Source organism: Macrobrachium nipponense, chromosome 21 (assembly GCF_015104395.2).
Source record: "Macrobrachium nipponense isolate FS-2020 chromosome 21, ASM1510439v2, whole genome shotgun sequence".
Classification (NCBI taxonomy): Eukaryota; Metazoa; Arthropoda; class Malacostraca; order Decapoda; family Palaemonidae; genus Macrobrachium; species Macrobrachium nipponense.
In genome coordinates, this window is record NC_087212.1 from 18,420,636 (window position 1) to 18,439,479 (window position 18,844).

At 45.3% G+C, this 18,844-nt stretch overlaps 1 protein-coding gene across 2 annotated transcripts in view; it reads right to left on the reverse strand.

Moving 5' to 3' along the window:
- Positions 1-18,844, reverse strand: part of LOC135197818 (UBX domain-containing protein 4-like) — a 186,552-nt gene that overhangs the window by 23,298 nt on the left and 144,410 nt on the right. For both annotated transcript variants that reach the window (XM_064224951.1, XM_064224952.1), the window contains exon 9: positions 7,282-7,516. In XM_064224951.1, coding sequence (XP_064081021.1) covers positions 7,282-7,516 — 235 coding nt within the window. The remainder of the gene's footprint in view (positions 1-7,281; positions 7,517-18,844) is intronic.

The window sequence follows — 18,844 nt, forward strand, 5'->3', positions numbered from 1 at the left end:
AAAGGACAACACATCAGCGATCGGGACTTTGGCTAAATAATGATTTGACATCAAGGCTGAGCAATTTGATGTTATTTGCGGGGATATTTAAACTCTTTACATTTTTTTTTTTTATAAAATCCTTTGCATGTTTAACATGGGAGGATGAGAATGTTCCTAGAAAGAGTGATAACAAGTCTAAGCCATTTGGATATTTTATACATTAAAGAGCCTCCTAGCAGAGGCTCTTTCATGTATAAATATTCGTCTAAAAGTTTTTCATAGTTTTAATAATTAAAGAAATTTATTTCTGAATGAGACTTACTTAAGTTTCTAGTTATTTTCATGGTTTCCTTACTCTTCCTTTATGGAATTAATTTACATGTATTAAGCCACCAAACAAGATGAAATAATTTTGTAAGCCATCTCTTACCACTCTGTGAAAATGGGTAATATGTTATTGTTATTATACAATTAAGTTTGTTCATACTTACCTGGCAGATATATATAATTAAATTGCCCGCCCTCCTCCCCTCAGGAGACAGTGGCATTAATAAATATGAATAGAAAATGGGAATGGTTCCTGATATCCGCCTCCCAGCGGCGGGAATGGGTACTACCACCTGGCCGCCCACTGCGTGTGCCGCGAGTTTTGAAATTCTGTCGGACTTCAGAAAATACAGCTATATATATATCTGCCAGGTAAGTATGAACAAACTTAATTGTATAATAACAATAACATTTTGTTCATGCCACTTACCTGACAGATATATATATAGCTGAATCCCACCTTCGGATGGTGGGAAGAGACAGAATAGGATTTTTTAGGAAACTTAAATTAAGTAGATGATATACATCTTGGTTCCTCACCTGTTTGCAAAGTAGACTATGTGATTACTGTCACTTAAGGCTGCTTTTGCTTAAATCAGAGTTGCCAGCCAGGTGGAGACCTGTAGTGCTGGTGCGCTCTGGATGATCTGTCAACGGGTACGAGACCTCAACGTGACAAGACCATCGAGGCCATACATATGAGGGCAACGAAGCAACTGACCACCACCTGACCAACTATTCAAAAAAAAAAAACCCTTAAAACTAACTAAAGGATGGGAGATCTTCACATAAGACTCACCACAACCTAAAAACACAACAACAAAACTAACCTAATCCTAACTAAGGGATAGGGAAAGAGCTACTTCCGGACCCCAAGACTGTGTCCGCAGAAACGTATGGCCCCAGTGAATTACAATCGTCATAAATCGTTCTCACATCCCTTAGGTAATGTGAGGCGAAGACGGAGTTACTCCTCCAAAAGGTGCAATCAAGAATGTCCTTGATTGACATGTTCTTTTGGAAGGCAAGAGAGGTAGCGACAGCTCGAACTTCGTGAGCTTTCACTCGTAAGAGGCTCAAATCAGTCTTCTGGAAAGATGAATGAGCCTCCTTAATGACGTCCCTTAGAAAGAAAGCAACAGCATTCTTCGATAAAGGTAACTCTGGTCTCTTCACAGAGCACCAGAGATTACCTGAGGGACCTCTTACCTCTTTTGTTCTATGTACATAGAACTTGAGAGCCCTGACCGGGCACAGGACTCTCTCTGGTTCTTGGCCCACCAGACTTGACATACCCTTGATCTCAAAAGTTTTCGGCCAAGGATTCGAAGGATTTTCATTCTTCGCCAAGAAAGTTGGGTTCAACGAGCAGACAGCATTGTCTCCTTTGAATCCCATTAAATTACTAAACGCTTGAATCTCACCAACTCTCTTAGCCGTCGCAAGAGAAGTTAGGAAAAGAGCCTTCCTTGTCAAGTTTCGAAGAGACGCTGCCTGAAGCGGTTCGAAAGGACTTGACATAAGGAACTTAAGAACCACGTCAAGGTTCCATGACGGAGGTCTCATTTGAGGAATCTTCGAAGTCTCGAAAGATTTTAAAAGGTCATGAATGTCCTTGTTGTCAGAAAGGTCAAGGCCTCTGTGCCTAAAAACCGCTGACAACATGCTTTTATATCCCTTGATTGTAGGGACCGCTAATTTCTGCACATTCCTGAGAAAGAGCAGAAAATCAGCTATCTGGTTCACAGAGGTCGAGGAAGAGGAAACTCCCTCCTTTTTACACCATGCCCTGAAGGAAGCCCACTTCGATTGGTAAACAGCTCTTGTGGAAGCACGTCTTGCATGTGCGATTGCTCTCGCAGCTGCTTTCGAAAAACCTCTCGCTCTGGCCAACTTTTCGATAGTCTGAACGCAGTCAGACCCAGAGCGGAGAGGTTTTGGTGAAACCTTTCGAAGTGAGGCTGTTTGAGTAGATCTTTCCTCCAGGGCAATGTCCTTGGAAAGTCTACAAGGAAAGACATGACCTCTGTGAACCATTCTCTCGCTGGCCACATCGGAGCGATCAGGGTCAACCTCGTCCCTTCTGAGGCCGCAAACTTCCTCATGACTTCCCCCAAAATCTTGAATGGTGGGAAGGCGTACAGGTCTAGACCCGTCCAATTCCAAAGCAACGCGTCTACCGCGATCGCTTCTGGATCCAGGACCGGGGAGCAATAAAGAGGAAGTCTCTTGGTCCTTGACGGCGCGAATAAGTCGACCAGAGGACGTCCCCACAACGTCCAAAGGTCTCGACACACGTCCTTGTTCAAGGTCCATTCCGTCGGTAGGATTTGTTCCCGACGACTGAGAAGATCTGCCCTGACGTTTTGCACTCCTGCAATGAACCTCGTCAGGATTGTCACATTTCTTCTCTTTGCCCACAGCAGAATCTCTCTCGCCAGGGAAAACAAAGTTCTGGAGTGTGTTCCTCCCTGATTTTTCAAATAAGCGAGTGCTGTGGTATTGTCTGAGTTTACCTGAACAATCTTGTTCTTCAAACTCCTTTCGAAGAACTGCAGGGACAGAAATACTGCTGCCAGTTCTTTGACATTTATATGCCAGGCTACCTGTTCCCCTCTCCAGGAGCCTGACACTTCCTTCCCTCCTAGTGTTGCTCCCCAGCCCGTGATGGAAGCGTCGGAGAACAACACTAGGTCGGGGCTCAGAAGACTTAGGGACACGCCCTCCTGAAGCTTCTGAGGGTCCAACCACCATCTTAGATGGTTCTTTATCGGAAGCGATATTCTCAATATGGCATTGAGATCGTCCTTGGCCTTCCACTCGTCCGCAAGGAAAAATTGGAGAGGCCTGAGGTGCAGTCTTCCCAAGGAAACAAACCTTTCTAGCGAGGAAATGGTTCCCAGCAGACTCATCCATTCCCTCGCCGAGCAAGTCTCTTTCCCTAGGAAGGCCGAGATCTTTTCTAAGCCTAGCCGCTGACGTTCCTGGGACGGAAACGCTCGAAAAGCCACTGAATCCATCTGAATCCCCAGATACACGATGGACTGTGTTGGGGTCAGATGCGACTTTTCGAGGTTGACCAGAAGTCCCAGGGACTTTGCTAGGGCTAAAGTGAACTGCAAGTCCTTCAGACACTTCTCTCACTTTTTTGTCTAAGACAAACCTTAGATACTTTCTTGAAAGAGGGTGGATCGGGATGTGAAAGTACGCGTCCTGCAAGTCTAAGGACACCATCCAGTCGCCCGGTCTCAAGGCTCCCAGAACAGAATGAGGCGTCTCCATCGTGAATTTGGTCTTTTCCACGAAAAGATTGAGCCTGCTTACATCTAGAACTGGACGCCAACCTGACGACTGCTTCGGTACTAGGAAAATCCTGTTGTAAAAACCTGGAGACCCCAGGTCCGCGACTTGTTCCACCGCTCTTTTCTCGATCATTTGTTGAAGGAGATCGAATAATACTTGCTTCTTCTCTCCCTGATAGGATGGAGAAAGGTCTCTGGGAGTCGTAGAAAGAGGAGGAAGATCTAAAAAGGGGATCTTGTACCCCTGCTCCACGATCTTGAGGGACCAAGAGTCCGTGTCCCTCTCTCTCCACGCTCCCGCAAAAAACTTCAGTCTGGCTCCGACTGGTGTCTGAAGGACATGCTTCTCACTTGGAAGGCTTTGACTTAAAGGAAGCTCTTCCTCGTGAAAACCCTCTCCCTCGAGGAGCTGCTCTCGAGGGGGGAGCCCCACGAAAGGGCTTAACCTTCTTCGGCGGTCTAACCGCAGCTGAAGAGGTTGAAGGTACTGCCGAACGTCTTGTAGACTGGGCTAAAAGGTCCTGCGTTGCCTTCTCTTGCAAACTGTTAGTCAGGTCCTTTACTAAAGTCTGGGGGAAGAGATGGTTCGAAAGAGGAGAAAACAGCAAATCCGCTTTCTGAGCTGGAGTTACTGAACGAGCTGTGAAATTGCACAGCAAAGCTCTCTTCTTCAATAAGGCCGTTCCAAAATGAGAGACGATCTCCTCCGAACCATCCCTGACGGCTTTGTCCATACATGCTAACACGCTGGACAGCTCCCCCAGACTGAGAGATTCTGGGCTTCTCGCTTGCAGATCCAGAACTCCCAAGCACCAGTCAAGGAAGTTGAACACTTCAAGAGTCCGGAGCAGACCCTTCAAATGATGGTCCGTCTCCGTAGAGGTCCAGGTCACTTTAGCAGAGGATAAAAGAGACCTCCTCTGCAAATCCACCAAGCTGGAGAAATCTCCTTGAGCTGAAGAAGGGATACGAACTCCTACTTCTTCTTTGGTTCTATACCAAATGCCCCCTTTCCCGCTGAGTCTAGCTGGAGGCAAAGCGAAAGTCGTCTTGCCTTGATCTCTCCTTCGTACCATCCAATCTTGGAGTTTCTTAAACGCACGTTTAGTGGAGAGCGAAGTTTTCATCTCAACAAACTCCGGGGTTTTACCAGTCTTAGATGATGAAAACTGCGAAGGAGGAGACTTGGGAGCTGCAGGCTGAAACTTGTCTTCGAAAGAAGAACGCAACAGCCGCACGAGAACTTTATAGTCCGATATTGAAGGGGCCGCAGAAGGTTCCTCTACAACCGAGTCAGCCGAACTACTCAGCTCTCCTTCTTCTCTACACGGAAGCGGAGACCGCCTGTCCGGAGAGGGCGTACTAATGTCGGGTCTTGACTTAATCAAAGGACCCCTATCCTTACTAGAGGAAGCCTTATTTCGGCTGTCTTCTTTATGACGCTTACCACTTGAAGCAGGTAGAGCGTCCTGACGAGGACGAGCGTCCTTAGCGACACCCGAGGCAGCCTCACTTGCCAGAGAAGCGTCCTTACGTTTCTTAAACGAAAGGGAAGACATTTTAGCTGGAATCCGTGCCTGTGCGCGCAAACTAGCGTCTTGGGGTACGACTTCTTGGTCGGAGTCCCCAAAAGCATCTTGATAAGCGCCCTGAACGTCCTGGCGAGCGTCCTGCCAAGCGTCCTGCCGAGCGTCCTGCCGAGCGTCCTGACGAACGTCCTGCCTAGCGTCCTGCCAAGCTTCCTGCCGAGCGTCCTGTCGAGCGTCCTGTCGAGCGTCTTGCCGAACGTCCTGCCAAGCGTCCTGCCTAGCGTCCTGCCTAGCGTCCTGCCTAGCGTCCTGACGAGCGTCCTGTCGAACGTCGTGCTGAGCGTCCTCCTCAAACGCGTCTTGACGCAACGTCCTTCTAGAGGACGAACGAGATCGGCGAATCGCCGAAGGAGAAGCGATCGGCGAACGAGACGAAGTAGGAGAGGGAGAAGGAGACTGCTTCGTCCTCTTGACGGGCAGTCTAAGGTCCTTCCTCCGCTTAGGCTCGACTGCTGCTGGGCGAGTCCTCCGAGCCATAAGCGTCGATAGCTGGTCCTGAAGGGACAAAAGAATGTTCTTCGTTGGAGAAGAACGAACAGAGGAAGCAGGACTGATCCTGCGAGAAGACGAGTGGCGAGGGGACGCCTCCTTCCTTCTCACAGGTACAGCTACCTGCTTCTCAGGGAGACGCGCCTGTGCACGCAACCCAGCGTCCTCATCGGAGGAGATCTTACCCCTTTTCCGAGGCGGAAAAGCCTCATACGCATCCTCCGACGAAAGCGGCGATACAGGACGTGAAGCGTCCTCAACACGAAACGTCCTTTTCAGAGGACGAGAGTCTCTCCGAGCGCTCCACCCCTTGCGCGGGGAGGACGCTTCGGAGGACGAAAAGCACTCTTTCAGGACGCGCGCTCGTGCGCGCTCCTTGGCAGCCTGGGACTTTGCCACAAGGCCTGCCGAAGGGACGCCAGATCGGTGGGGAGCCCCCGTAACCCTCTTGCGGCTTTCGACATACCCTCTCCCTGAGTCTTGGGAGTCTGATAGAGGTCTAGGCCTAGAGGCATTATGGGGCCGATCTGACGCCCCCTCCACAACACTAGGGGCACGATCACACACTTGCACCGAGCCAGTTTCCAAGGCTTTCACTTTGGTCTCCAGAGTGCGTAGAGACTCCAAAATAAGAGAGAGAGCATTAGCTTCTCCCGACACAGAATCAGAGCCCGAAGGCAACACAGGTTTAGGGGTTGCAAACGCTACAGGTGTTAATACAGGAGAGATGTTAGCCTTACCTTTGGTAGAACCACTCCTGGAGGAAGACCTCCTGATCCTATCGCGCTCCAATTTAAGGCGATAGGACTCATATACTCTCCAATCATCATCGGTCAATCTCTCACATTCATTGCACCGATTATCCACCAAACAATTATGCCCCCTACAACTCATACATACTGTGTGGGGGTCTACCGATGCTTTCGGTAGCCTCACCTTACAATCAGTCCTCACACACACTCTGAAACTCACAGCACTTGATCCAGACATATCTTTTATAGAAAAGCCAATCCAAAATAAAAAAAACGGTCCACTATCGCGCATGCCAATTCAACAATCCAATTCAATACCAAAAAACCAATCAGATACTTAAAAGCGAGTCAAATCCAAAAAATCCTGAGCAGAGGTCTGTAAACAGTTGTTTACCGACCGGCGACAGAAAAAATATGAATAGAAAATGGGAATGGTTCCTGATATCCGCCTCCCAGCGGCGGGAATGGGTACTACCACCTGGCCGCCCACTGCGTGTGCCGCGAGTTTTGAAATTCTGTCGGACTTCAGAAAATACAGCTATATATATATCTGTCAGGTAAGTGGCATGAACAAACCTCAGATTAAACAGTTCCTCTCTCCGATTACCAAATTCAGGAATTATCTTCTTGCTTCTGTTTCTCTTTACCCTTATAACTATTTATCCTTTAAGAAACAGGGTTATCACTTCCTTTGTGATGAAGTTATCCCTCCTTACTCCTTTTCCTTTTATCGTTTTCTTTAGGCCTGGGCTATAAAAACAATATGAAATTTCATATTCCACTGGTCTTTGCTCTTAAAAATATATCTTAAAAATATTACAATAAAACATAATAACTTACCGATACAATGAGAATAGCTGATGGTACAAGACCCAAGTTGGACAATGATACATTATTATCTTGAGGTGTGAATGGATGTTGGTGCACAGTAGAAGTTAATGAAAATCCTGAAGACGAAACCAACTGTTGCTGAACATGGCGTCGTACATCAGCCAAGGTGGCTTCAACAGGAAACTCTGCAACACTTGAGGATCCATCTAGGAGTCTAAACTTTATCCTTGTTACAGTGCAATTTCTGTCAAAATAGGGGGAAAATTCCTTATATTTCTCATACAGAAGGAGAGGAGTTTAAATTTACTATAAAACAACTTTCCACACACATTTTATAAATAACTCATAGATTCATTATATGAATATAATAGGTAAACCAAATGCTTGGCCAATATATTGTTAGTCAACTCCCTGCACTTTGAGTTCTATTAAATTTCTATTAAAAGATTTTACTGGAAGATAAATAAAAAAATGCATTGTTGGGAGTTTTCATATATCCCAGTTTTCTGGCATACTATAAAAATATCTTTTGAGGAAATAAAAAAAAATTAATAGACGGTTCAGAATTATGACTAAAATGTCCCACTTAAGGAGACTAAAAAAATAAATAAAGAGAAAACTGCTACAAATACTATCAATTGTTTAAAAAATATCCACAATTATATATAAAAATATATTTATGTAAAACTATAAAACAAAGACTTTCGAACACTTGAACGGTGTTCCTCATCAGTGTGACGTTCAAGTGTTCGAAAGTCTTTGTTTTATATTTTTACATAAATATATTTTTATATATAATTGTGGATATTTTTTAAACAATTAGCTTTCACGGAATTGTGAATTTCTTAACAAAAATACTATCAATATTTAGCACTTTAGAAATACCAAATTAAAAAGATACCTATTTGCTTTTATCCTAATGTATGAAACTACACTTTCAAATATGGAGTACTCCATGCTGACCTATCTTCAGCTGTTATTGAATTGCCTCTGAAAACAAAATCCTAATGCTAAACCTGGGTCACATAGTGTGACCTGGATTGACCTACCATCTTCCACTGTGTGAGTCAGCCTGTACAGCTATCATCCTTCTAGGAGTAAAATATCGAAACTACATGGGGCAGTACAAGGATGGTAAATTTACCCATCTGAAAGAGTAGGTTCATATGTTATAAAAAATACAAATTTATTTTGAATTTGGTATTTGCTCCAACACATATACGAACCTATGCTTTCATATATGAAGCCTTACCTCAAGGCGGGAGTACTATCAGGTAAACAAGGGAGTGTTCCTACTTGGTACCCCAAGGGCATGCAAGATGTGTCAACTGTGCGTACCGCTCAACCCCGAGCCTCATGTTGTTGGTGATATCTCCCCCTCCCCCCCCAACAACGACTGAGCTCCCATAGGGCTCTACATCATTATATAACCTGCTGTGATGCCATTACCAGGTCCCAAGGTGAAAGTATCTCAGGACTCATGTGCTACACTCTTCAGGTCGAAAGAGGTAAATGTCTGCCTCTTCCAGACCCCAGCCTGGAGGACTTGATCGACCAAGTGGTTTTTCTTAAAACCCACTGATGGTCCTATCCCTTTGATGTCGTAAGCCCTGACTGTTTGGAATTAAACCTTTGCTACGGCCCAAGCAGTATGCCCTCACAATCACTTCTTTCAACCAGAAAGAGATGGTTTTCCTTGAAATCTCCCATTTCCCACCCCATACTTAAGAAAAGTCTATGCTGGGCCAGTCTGTGGGGGTCAGTACATTTAAGGTAGGCTCTCAGGGCTCTGACTGGGCATAGTAGCAACTTTTCATCCTTTTCACGCCCGGTAGCAACTTTTCGTCCTTTTCACGCCCTACAAAGTCCTTTAACCCTCTTACGCCGGAGCGGTAAATAAAAAAATGACTCCCGTATGCCAGAGGGGTTTCAGAGTGAGCGCGGAAGCGGAAAAAATATTTTTTTCAAAAAATCACAGCGCGCTTAGTTTTCAAGATTAAGAGTTCATTTTTGGCACCTTTTTTTATCATTGCTTGAAGTTTAGTATGCAACCATCAGAAATGAAAAAAATTATCATTATCATATATAAATAATGCGATATATGATAGCGCAAAAACGAAATTTCATATATAATTGTATTCAAATTGCACTGTGCGCAAAACGGTTAAAGGTAACAAGTTACTTTTTTTTCGTTGTAATGTACACTAAATTGCGATCATTTTGGTATATAACACATTGTAAAACGATAAAAGCAACACAGAGAAAATATTATCACAAAATAATGCATGAATTCGTAGCGCACGGACGTAAAAAAAATATTTTTTTTTTAAATTCACCATAAATCAAAATATTGTTATAGAGACTTGCAATTTGTTTCAAAATGAAGGTAAATGATGGAATATTACGATACTGTAAGAGTTTTAGCTTACAAATTCAGTTTTCGACCATTTTGGAAGAGTTAAAGTTGACCAAATGTCGAATTTTTGTTTAAATTTTTTTTTTATATGCAAATATAAAAAAAAAGAGAAATGCTACAACCTTCAAATATTTTCTGGGCTCAGCTCGTGTCGGCCTATGAAAGTATCCTTAATATCATTCTTTCTAGGCAAAATTAATCTAAAATTACCAGAGAAAAACAAAATTAAGAAAATGTCAGTAAAACTGACTCGCTCACTCTATAAAAGAAGTGTCGGTATGAGAATAGGGGCGAGTGGGAACACTACCACGAGTCATTCACCATTTAGACCTTCCAATTTAAAATCCCCACTAGAGAGAGCTGATACCAAAGGGTGATGCGGCCGCTACTACTACTACTACCGACGCCACGGACAGCAGCGCCCCTAGCGGTCATCCTTAATTATTAGACTGTACACGTTGTACGCTTTTTTCTTTCGTGCCGTGTTATCTTTGGATTTATCTCTTTATTCAACATGGAACGTGCTGCCATCGCATCGGCTAAGTTAAGTGCCTCATAAGTAGTATTTTAACGTATTTTAGTCTTCCAGGGACCAGTATTTTCCTTCTAATAGGTCATATACGGTTTCCCGGTTGACTCGTGGCGGCGCCATGCCGCCTCTTGTTAAGAATTCCCGGTCTTCCATACTGGGACTTCTTATACTTATGGGCTTACTATATCACATTCATCGTTTTTTACATCGTTTTTATAGCTAGGACAGCCCTTTTACCATTTCTCTTAGTTTGGTATTTAGGGCTATTCTGTGTTTCTGGCCCAGCATCCCGGCTCTTGCTCTTCATCGGCTATCGCTGGCTCCAAGTAGTCAACTGTTCCTCGGAACAGTTTGCCTCCTCCTGGGCTTCTTTTTCTTTTACTAAAAGTGTCTTTTCCATCTTTTCAATGTAATTTTAGTTTTATTTAGGGTGTTAGGCTAGCCTAGGTGCATGTCCCATGTGTTGGTACAGTCTGGTTCACGTGGCCCTTCCACGGTTGTGTTGCTATCGCGGCTTAGGCCACTTGCGGTCACGTGTTCCATAGCACCTTACCCTTCCCCTTCCCTCCCTACCAGGTATAGGGAGGGGTCTGGGGGACTCCTTGGTTACCATGACAACCTCAGTAGCCTTCCTCCCTCTTTCTCTGAGGAGGCCAGGAGTTTCCTCCCAGCTGGGGTATAGGGCGACCACTTGTCTCGGGTACCGGGTCACCGAGCGGGTAGTTGTTGGGACGGGGAGGAGTAGGCCACCCCCCCCCCTCTCTCTCTCCCGCCGCGTTACGCCGGAAACCCCCCACCCATTGCTCAGTCCCACCTTTCCCCTACTGTAACGAACGGAGCCTCCGCTACAGCCGGGGCCCCTTTGGTTATAGTTCGTCTGGCTCCGCCAGCGGGCGGGGTGGTCACTACTAGTGGTCTATTGCTTGCCTACTATATCCTGCCTTTTTTCTCGCTACCGGAGGAGAGCTTGCTTCTTACCCGGGCACTCTTCTAGTAGACGGGGAAAAGATTTATATATATTTCGTTATAAATATAAGGATATACCCTAATTTTACGGTGAATTTTAGTATTATCTAACTGTGTGTATACCATCTCCGTCGTTTTCCGTCGTGGTTTCATGGCTCACCACCACACCTGGTTGGATATTCTCTCTTGTCTCCGGCGTAGCCTTAGACAACTCCAACCGCCTAGTTACCACACGTATTATGGCGGGGCTCTGGTTTAATCTAACTTTCACGCTCCGGCATGTAGCGGAGCAATTGTTAGGCTGTAAGTGTTCTCCTGATACTTATGTATCTTTCCACTTACAGGCTACCAACTGTCAGGTCCTGGGGTGTTACGCGACACTGTACGACCCCTGCGCCCACGATGAGTGCAGGCTCACGCCCCGTGTGCCACGACCCACAACGCTACGATCGTCTGGCACCCAGAAGCCTGCACCATTTGCTATGACCTTGTCAGTCAGCTGGTGGGGGGGGTAAGTCGATTTTAGACTTCTTTATCGTATTACTAATAATACTTAGTCATAAGCTTGTTAAACCCCGTCCCCGCCACTAGAAGCCTCATTTCGCCTTCTCTTTCAGGCTGCCGCCGTGAAGGAAGTCGCCCTAGCAACCCTGAAGGCTTGGGTGGGCGGCTTCGGCAAGAACGCCGCCAAGGGCCAGCCGTACATCTTGGATAAGAAGCTGGCCGTTCAGATCTTCCCCGGCGGCAAATCAACAGGCTACGTTGATCCTATCTCGGCAGCCCCTCTCATCGCTTCCATACAGCAAGAGGTGCAGCAGTCGTTCGGGTCCGTGGCCACGCAGGAGCCGGTCCCAGACGTCGCAACTTTGGACCTGAACATCGAACCTATGGCGGTAGGTGCGGAGGATTTGTTGGTTGAGGTAGGTGTGTCGGGCGCCCAAGGTCTTTCCTTGGGCGCTCCTGGATCTTCTCCTGTCCCTTCTACTGCTTCTTTTCAAGGCTTTACGGGATCTGAGATCCCTGCCCGCTCTCCCGCTCTCTCTGTACCCCCAAAGGTGAAGGGACAGAGAGAACAGAAGACCCTCCACAAGACGACTTCTAAGAAGTCGTCGTCGTCTTCTTCAGTAAAGAAGTCTTCGACTTCCTATGCTGACGCGGTGAAGGCTAAGCCGAGCTCTTCGTACTCCAAGAGCTCTAGAAGCAAGGGCTTCTAAGGAGAAGCTCGCGCTCCCAGCTGAGCCAATGCCTTCTCCGGCCTCCACTGCATCCACTCCGGCAACGCCGGTTGGAGTAGCGGGACCGAGCGCCTTTGATCCCACTGCCTTCTCAGCAGTGGTGATGCAACAGGTAGGAGAGATGGTAGGCTCGCAGGTCTCCGCCCTCGGAACCAAGTTTGAACAGATGTTTGCGCAGCTGTCAAACACCCTTAGTCAGTCGGGCCAATCCATCCAAGATCTCTCTAACAGAGTTAGAGAGAATGAGGACCGAGTAGCTGGGCTTTCTCAGGCTCCTCATCCAATCTCCCCAGTAGCAGGTGCTGGCATTCTCCAGCTACCTCCATATGAGTCGCTACCAGCCTTCTCCATGGATAACCCATGGAGAGTGGCCGCTTACGCTCCATTCAAGGACGGTATGATCTCTGTCCCAGAGTGTGGAACTCGAAGAATTGAGGACTTCGAGTTTTATCCTCCGGGATTAACTCAGCCTTTCATTGGATATGCTAGGCTGACCGTGGCGGCCCTAACTAGGGAGGACAAGATTTCTCGAGAAAACGTGCTATCATAGTAGAGAGCACGCACAGCGGGAATGGGTTCACTGCCTGGAGGACTGGGAGTGTACCAACACTAAGCTCCAGGCTTTCAAGAGTCCTTTCACTATTTTTGCGACGGAGGAGGAGGCTTCTCTTCCGTTCGCTACCAAAATAGTGGAAGCGACTCTTCAGGCAGTCCTCAAGGATGAGCCCATGCCACAGCTGAGGGAAGCGGATTCTACTTCTCCGCTCTTTCCAGCCTTTGGAGAATTGTGGGAGAACTTGCCTGCCACATTCACGATTGGTAAGCTTAAACCAGACTGCGCAATGGACCAGTTTGGCGAAAAGCTTCCAAGGCTGCCTGATACTTTGATTCAGGCAGAGTTCGATGCTCGAACTAGGTTTGGGAGGTCCCTCAACTCCTTAATTATCACTGAAATGGCGGCACTGTCGTATGGCACAGAACCGCTATTCAAGATTCTGGCCAAGTCTCAGCTCCAAACAGTTCAGACGGATGCTTTCGACTTCTTCCAAGCTAGGAGGAACTGCCGAAAGCACGTTCTGCAGGAGTGCACTATTAGGCACGAACCTAATAGACTTCTGGCTTCCAGCATGTGGGGGGCGGACCTCTTCCCAGAGTCCGCTGTGAATGAGGTGCACCACGAGGCTGCTAGGCTCAACCAGAGCCTTAGAGCTAGGTGGGGCATATCTTCTAAGAGGAAGCAAGAATCCGCCCCAGCTGCTGGTAAGAAACTCAAGAAGTCTGGTAAAAGGTACCAGCCTTACCAGAAACATCAGCAGCAACAGCAGTTCGTTCAGGCCGTCCCAGTTACCCAACAGGGACAACCATCAACCTCGAAACAGGCCCAACCCATCCTCCTGTTGTCCCCTCAGTCGCAACCCTCAACCTCCTACGCAGTCTCGCCGGCCTTCAACTCTATGTATGAAGGTCAGGCTTACCCAGCCTTTAATAGGCCTTCGAGAGGTAGCAGAGCGAGAGGCCACTTTCGCCAGCGTGGCACAGGGAGAGCGGCAAGGGGAAGGCAGTTCAGAGGAGGGCGCGGAGGTCAACCCGCCCAACAACAGTGAGGCTCCCCAGGTAGGAGGGAGGCTGTTCCTCTTCCGTCACAGGTGGGGGTTCAGCAAATGGGCACAGAGCATCGTGTCCAAGGGATTGGGTTGGAGTTGGATCAAAGATCCCCCTCCAATCAAATCATTTTATCAGGAACCATCAAAGGAATTGACAGATTACGTGAGGGAACTCCTTCAGAAAGGAGCTATTGCGAGAGTCAAGCATCTAAAATTTCAAGGTCGCTTATTCAGCGTGCCAAAGAAAGGCTCAACAAAAAGAAGGGTAATCTTAGACTTGTCAAGGCTAAACTCTTTCATTCGTTGCGACAAGTTCAAAATGCTTACCATCTCGCGAGTAAGGACCTTACTTCCCCGAGGGGCCGTCACATGCTCCATCGATCTTACAGACGCATACTATCATATCCCTATAGCCAGGCACTTCCGCCCATTCCTAGGCTTCAAACTAGGAAACCAGACGTTCTCATTCAAAGTGATGCCCTTCGGTCTGAATGTAGCCCCCAGGGTATTCACGAAAATAGCAGAAGTGGTGGTTCAACAGTTGAGAACTCAAGGGATAATGGTAGCAGCATACCTCGACGATTGGTTGATCTGGGCACCAACAGTCGAAGAATGTCTCAAAGCCACGAAAAAGGTAGTTCAATTTCTGGAACATCTGGGGTTCCAGATAAACAAGACGAAATCCAGACTTACTCCAGAGTCTCGTTTTCAGTGGCTAGGAATCCAATGGGATTTGTCTTCCCACAATCTGTCAATTCCGGTGGTCAAACGGAAAGAAATAGCCAAGTCTGTGAAACAGTTTCTCAAATGCAAACAAACATCAAGGAGAAACCAGGAAAGAATCCTAGGTTCTCTTCAGTTTGCCTCAGTGACAGACATCCTCCTGACAGCAAGGCTGAAAGATATAAACCGAGTTTGGCGATCGAGAGCAAACGCCAAATCTCGAGACAAGTTGTCAGTAATTCCACAGATCCTTCGCAATCAGCTCCGTCCATGGACAAAAGTGAAGAACCTGGCCAAACTAGTACCCCTTTAATATCCCCTTCCAGTGTTAACCATTCACACGGATGCCTCCCTGTCCGGGTGGGGGGGATATTCTCAATTCAAGCAAGTTCAGGGGACTTGGTCAGTTCAGTTCCGCCAGCTCCACATAAACGTCTTGGAAGCAATGGCAGTATTTCTTACCCTGAAGAGACTTCTTCCCCCGAAAAAGTCTCCTCTAAGACTAGTTTTGGACAGTGCAGTGGTAGTTCATTGCATCAACAGAGGAGGGTCCAAATCCAAACATGTGAACCATGTCATGATAGCCATCTTTGCACTAGCAGACAAACACAAATGGCATCTGTCCGCCACTCACCTGGCGGGGGTAAGAAATGTGATAGCAGACGCTTTGTCCCGGTCGGTCCCTCTGGAATCAGAATGGTCCCTGGACGACAGGTCATTCCAGTGGATATGCCGGAGAGTCCCAGGTCTCCAAGTGGATCTCTTCGCTTCACAAGCAAACCACAAGCTCCCTTGCTATGTGGCCCCCAACCTGGACCCTCTGGCTTATGCCACGGACGCCCTGTCGTTAGATTGGAATCAGTGGAGGAAAATTTATGTCTTTCCTCCAGTGAATCTTCTTTTGAAAGTCTTGAGCAAGCTGAGGACTTTCAAGGGACTAGTAGCTCTGATTGCTCCAGACTGGCCCAAGAGCAACTGGTATCCTCTGCTTCTGGAATTGGGTCTCCGACCTCAACGGATTCCCAATCCCAAGCTGTCACAATCAGTACAAATGAGGACTGTGTTCGCTTCCTCAGGAATTCTTCAGACCCTAACTTTATGGACTTCATGAAGTTTGCGGCTAACAAAGATGCTAACATTGATCCACAAAACATCCTCTTCCTAGAATCAGATAAGAGAGAGTCAACTATTAGACAATATGACTCAGCTGTTAAAAAATTAGCATCCTTCCTGAAAGAATCAAACACTACAACCATGACAGTTAACTTAGCTATATCCTTTTTCAGATCCTTGTTTGAAAAAGGTTTAGCAGCTAGCACTATTACTACTCATAAATCGGCTTTGAAGAAGATCTTCCAGTTGGGTTTCCAGATAGACCTAACAGAATCTTTCTTTACGTCTATTCCTAAAGCCTGTGCTAGACTTAGACCTTCTCAAAGGCCTACTGCAGTCTCATGGTTCTTAAATGATGTCCTCAAACTAGCCTCAGATACTGACAACTCGTCTTGTACATTCATAATGCTTCTTAGAAAGACGTTATTCTTATTAAGCCTAGCTTCAGGAGCTAGAATTTCAGAACTGTCGGCTCTATCCAGAGATGCGGGTCATGTGGAATTCCTCCCCTCAGGAGAAGTTCTGCTTGCTCCGGATCGTAGTTTTTTGGCTAAAAAATGAGGATCCTCTTGCAAGGTGGGCTCCTTGGAAAGTCATCCCACTTCCGCAAGATCCTTCTCTCTGCCCAGTATCAACTTTAAGAGCCTTTCTATCTCGCACATCCTCAAGATCCTCAGGTTCTCTCTTTATGAGAGGGAAAACAAAGGTGGTACTTTATCAGTAAAAGGAATTAGACAACAGATCCTTTACTTCATTAAACAAGCCAATCCTGATTCATTTCCTAAAGCACCGGACATCAGAGGAAGTAGGCCACCTCAATTAACTACTTTCAACATATGAACTTTGAGGATCTTAAAAAGTATACTGGATGGAAATCTCCGACAGTCTTTAAACGTCACTACCTAAAGTCCTTGGAATCTTTAAAATTTTCTGCAGTAGCAGCGGGAAACATTGTTTCTCCTGATACTGTATAGTAGTCATAGTATAGATCCAGGTCTCCTTTCTACCGACCTCGTCCAACATGCCTCACCCCATCGCCATGCTACTCGGATACTCTAGCCTTAGCCGCTGAGATCATATTGGTGGATTGTCCCTTATTTTTTTGCTAGGGACATCCACACTATGTACTTATAATGTACTTCAGTGTCCCTACCCTTATTTTTGATGCTAGGGTAGACACAATGTGTTTGTATATTATGTAAATATCTTACTTAAGTGAATCTATTGTGTTAATTTACATTGCTTTACTGGATATTACTATGTTTAATATAAGTTAATTTTAAGTACTTTATATTGTTTGCTTTCTTTATCATGTCATTGTTTAGGATAAGTTAGCTTTAAGTACTTAGTTTGTATTCTGTAATGTCCCTGATTCACTTATATTATATACCTCTTTTTTACAACTGATTTTCATTTGTCCTTATTCCCATCTTGTCTGTTTCTCTGGTACTCTTTCATAGGCCGACACGAGCTGAGCCCAGAAAAGGGATTTTGACGTAGGAAAAATCTATTTTTGGGTGATTGGCTCGTGTCGCGCTATGAAACCCACCCTGTCTTTGTTTACCCACCCTGCAGGACAAGATGTTCATAGATTAAGGATGACCGCTAGGGGCGCTGCTGTCCGTGGCGTCGGTAGTAGTAGTAGTAGCGGCCGCATCACCCTTTGGTATCAGCTCTCTCTAGTGGGGATTTTAAATTGGAAGGTCTAAATGGTGAATGACTCGTGGTAGTGTTCCCACTCGCCCCTATTCTCATACCGACACTTCTTTTATAGAGTGAGCGAGTCAGTTTTACTGACATTTTCTTAATTTTGTTTTTCTCTGGTAATTTTAGATTAATTTTGCCTAGAAAGAATGATATTAAGGATACTTTCATAGGGCGACACGAGCCAATCACCCAGAAATAGATTTTTCCTACATCAAAATCCCTTTTTTGTTATATTGTGCATGTTTTTTCGCACATTTTCATATATAAAACTCTAAAAAAAGCGTAATATGAAAAGGCACAAATATTAGGAGAATGTGACCTACGCATTTCGGAGATTCGCTGCCGAGAATCGGCGCGCGGACGGAATAAAATATATTTTTTTCAAAAATTCACCATAAATCGAGATATTGTTCTAGAGACTTGCAATTTGTTTTAAAGTGAAGATAAATGATTGAATATTACTAGACTGTAAGATTTTTATGTTACAAATGCGTTTTTCGACCATTTCGGTTGAGTCAAAGTTGACCGATCGTAGTTTTTTTCCTATTTATCGTACTTTATATGCAAATACTTCAAAAATGAGATCTACAACCTTCAAATATTTTTTGTTATATTGTGCATGTTTTTGCGCACATTTTCATATATAAAACTTCTAAAAAAAGCGTAATATGAAAAGGCACAAATATTAGGAGAATGTGACCTACGCATTTCGGAGATTCGCTGCCGAGAATCGGCGCGCGGACGGAATAAAATAATTTTTTATCAAAAATTCACCATAAATCGAGATATTGTTCTAGAGACTTGCAATTTGTTTTAAAGTGAAGATAAATGATTGAATATTCCTAGACTGTAAGATTTTTATGTTACAAATGCGTTTTTTGACCATTTCGGTTGAGTCAAAGTTGACCGATCGTAGTTTTTTTCCTATTTATCGTACTTTATATGCAAATACTTCAAAAATGAGAAATGCTACAAACTTCAAATATTTTTTGTTATATTGTGCATGGTTTTGCGCACATTTTCATATATAAAACTCTAAAAAAAGCGTAATATGAAAAGGCACAAATATTAGGAGAATGTGACCTACGCATTTCGGAGATTCGCTGCCGAGAATCGGCGCGCGGACGGAATAAAATAATTTTTTATCAAAAATTCACCATAAATCGAGATATTGTTCTAGAGACTTGCAATTTGTTTTAAAGTGAAGATAAATGATTGAATATTCCTAGACTGTAAGATTTTTATGTTACAAATGCGTTTTTTGACCTTTTCGGTT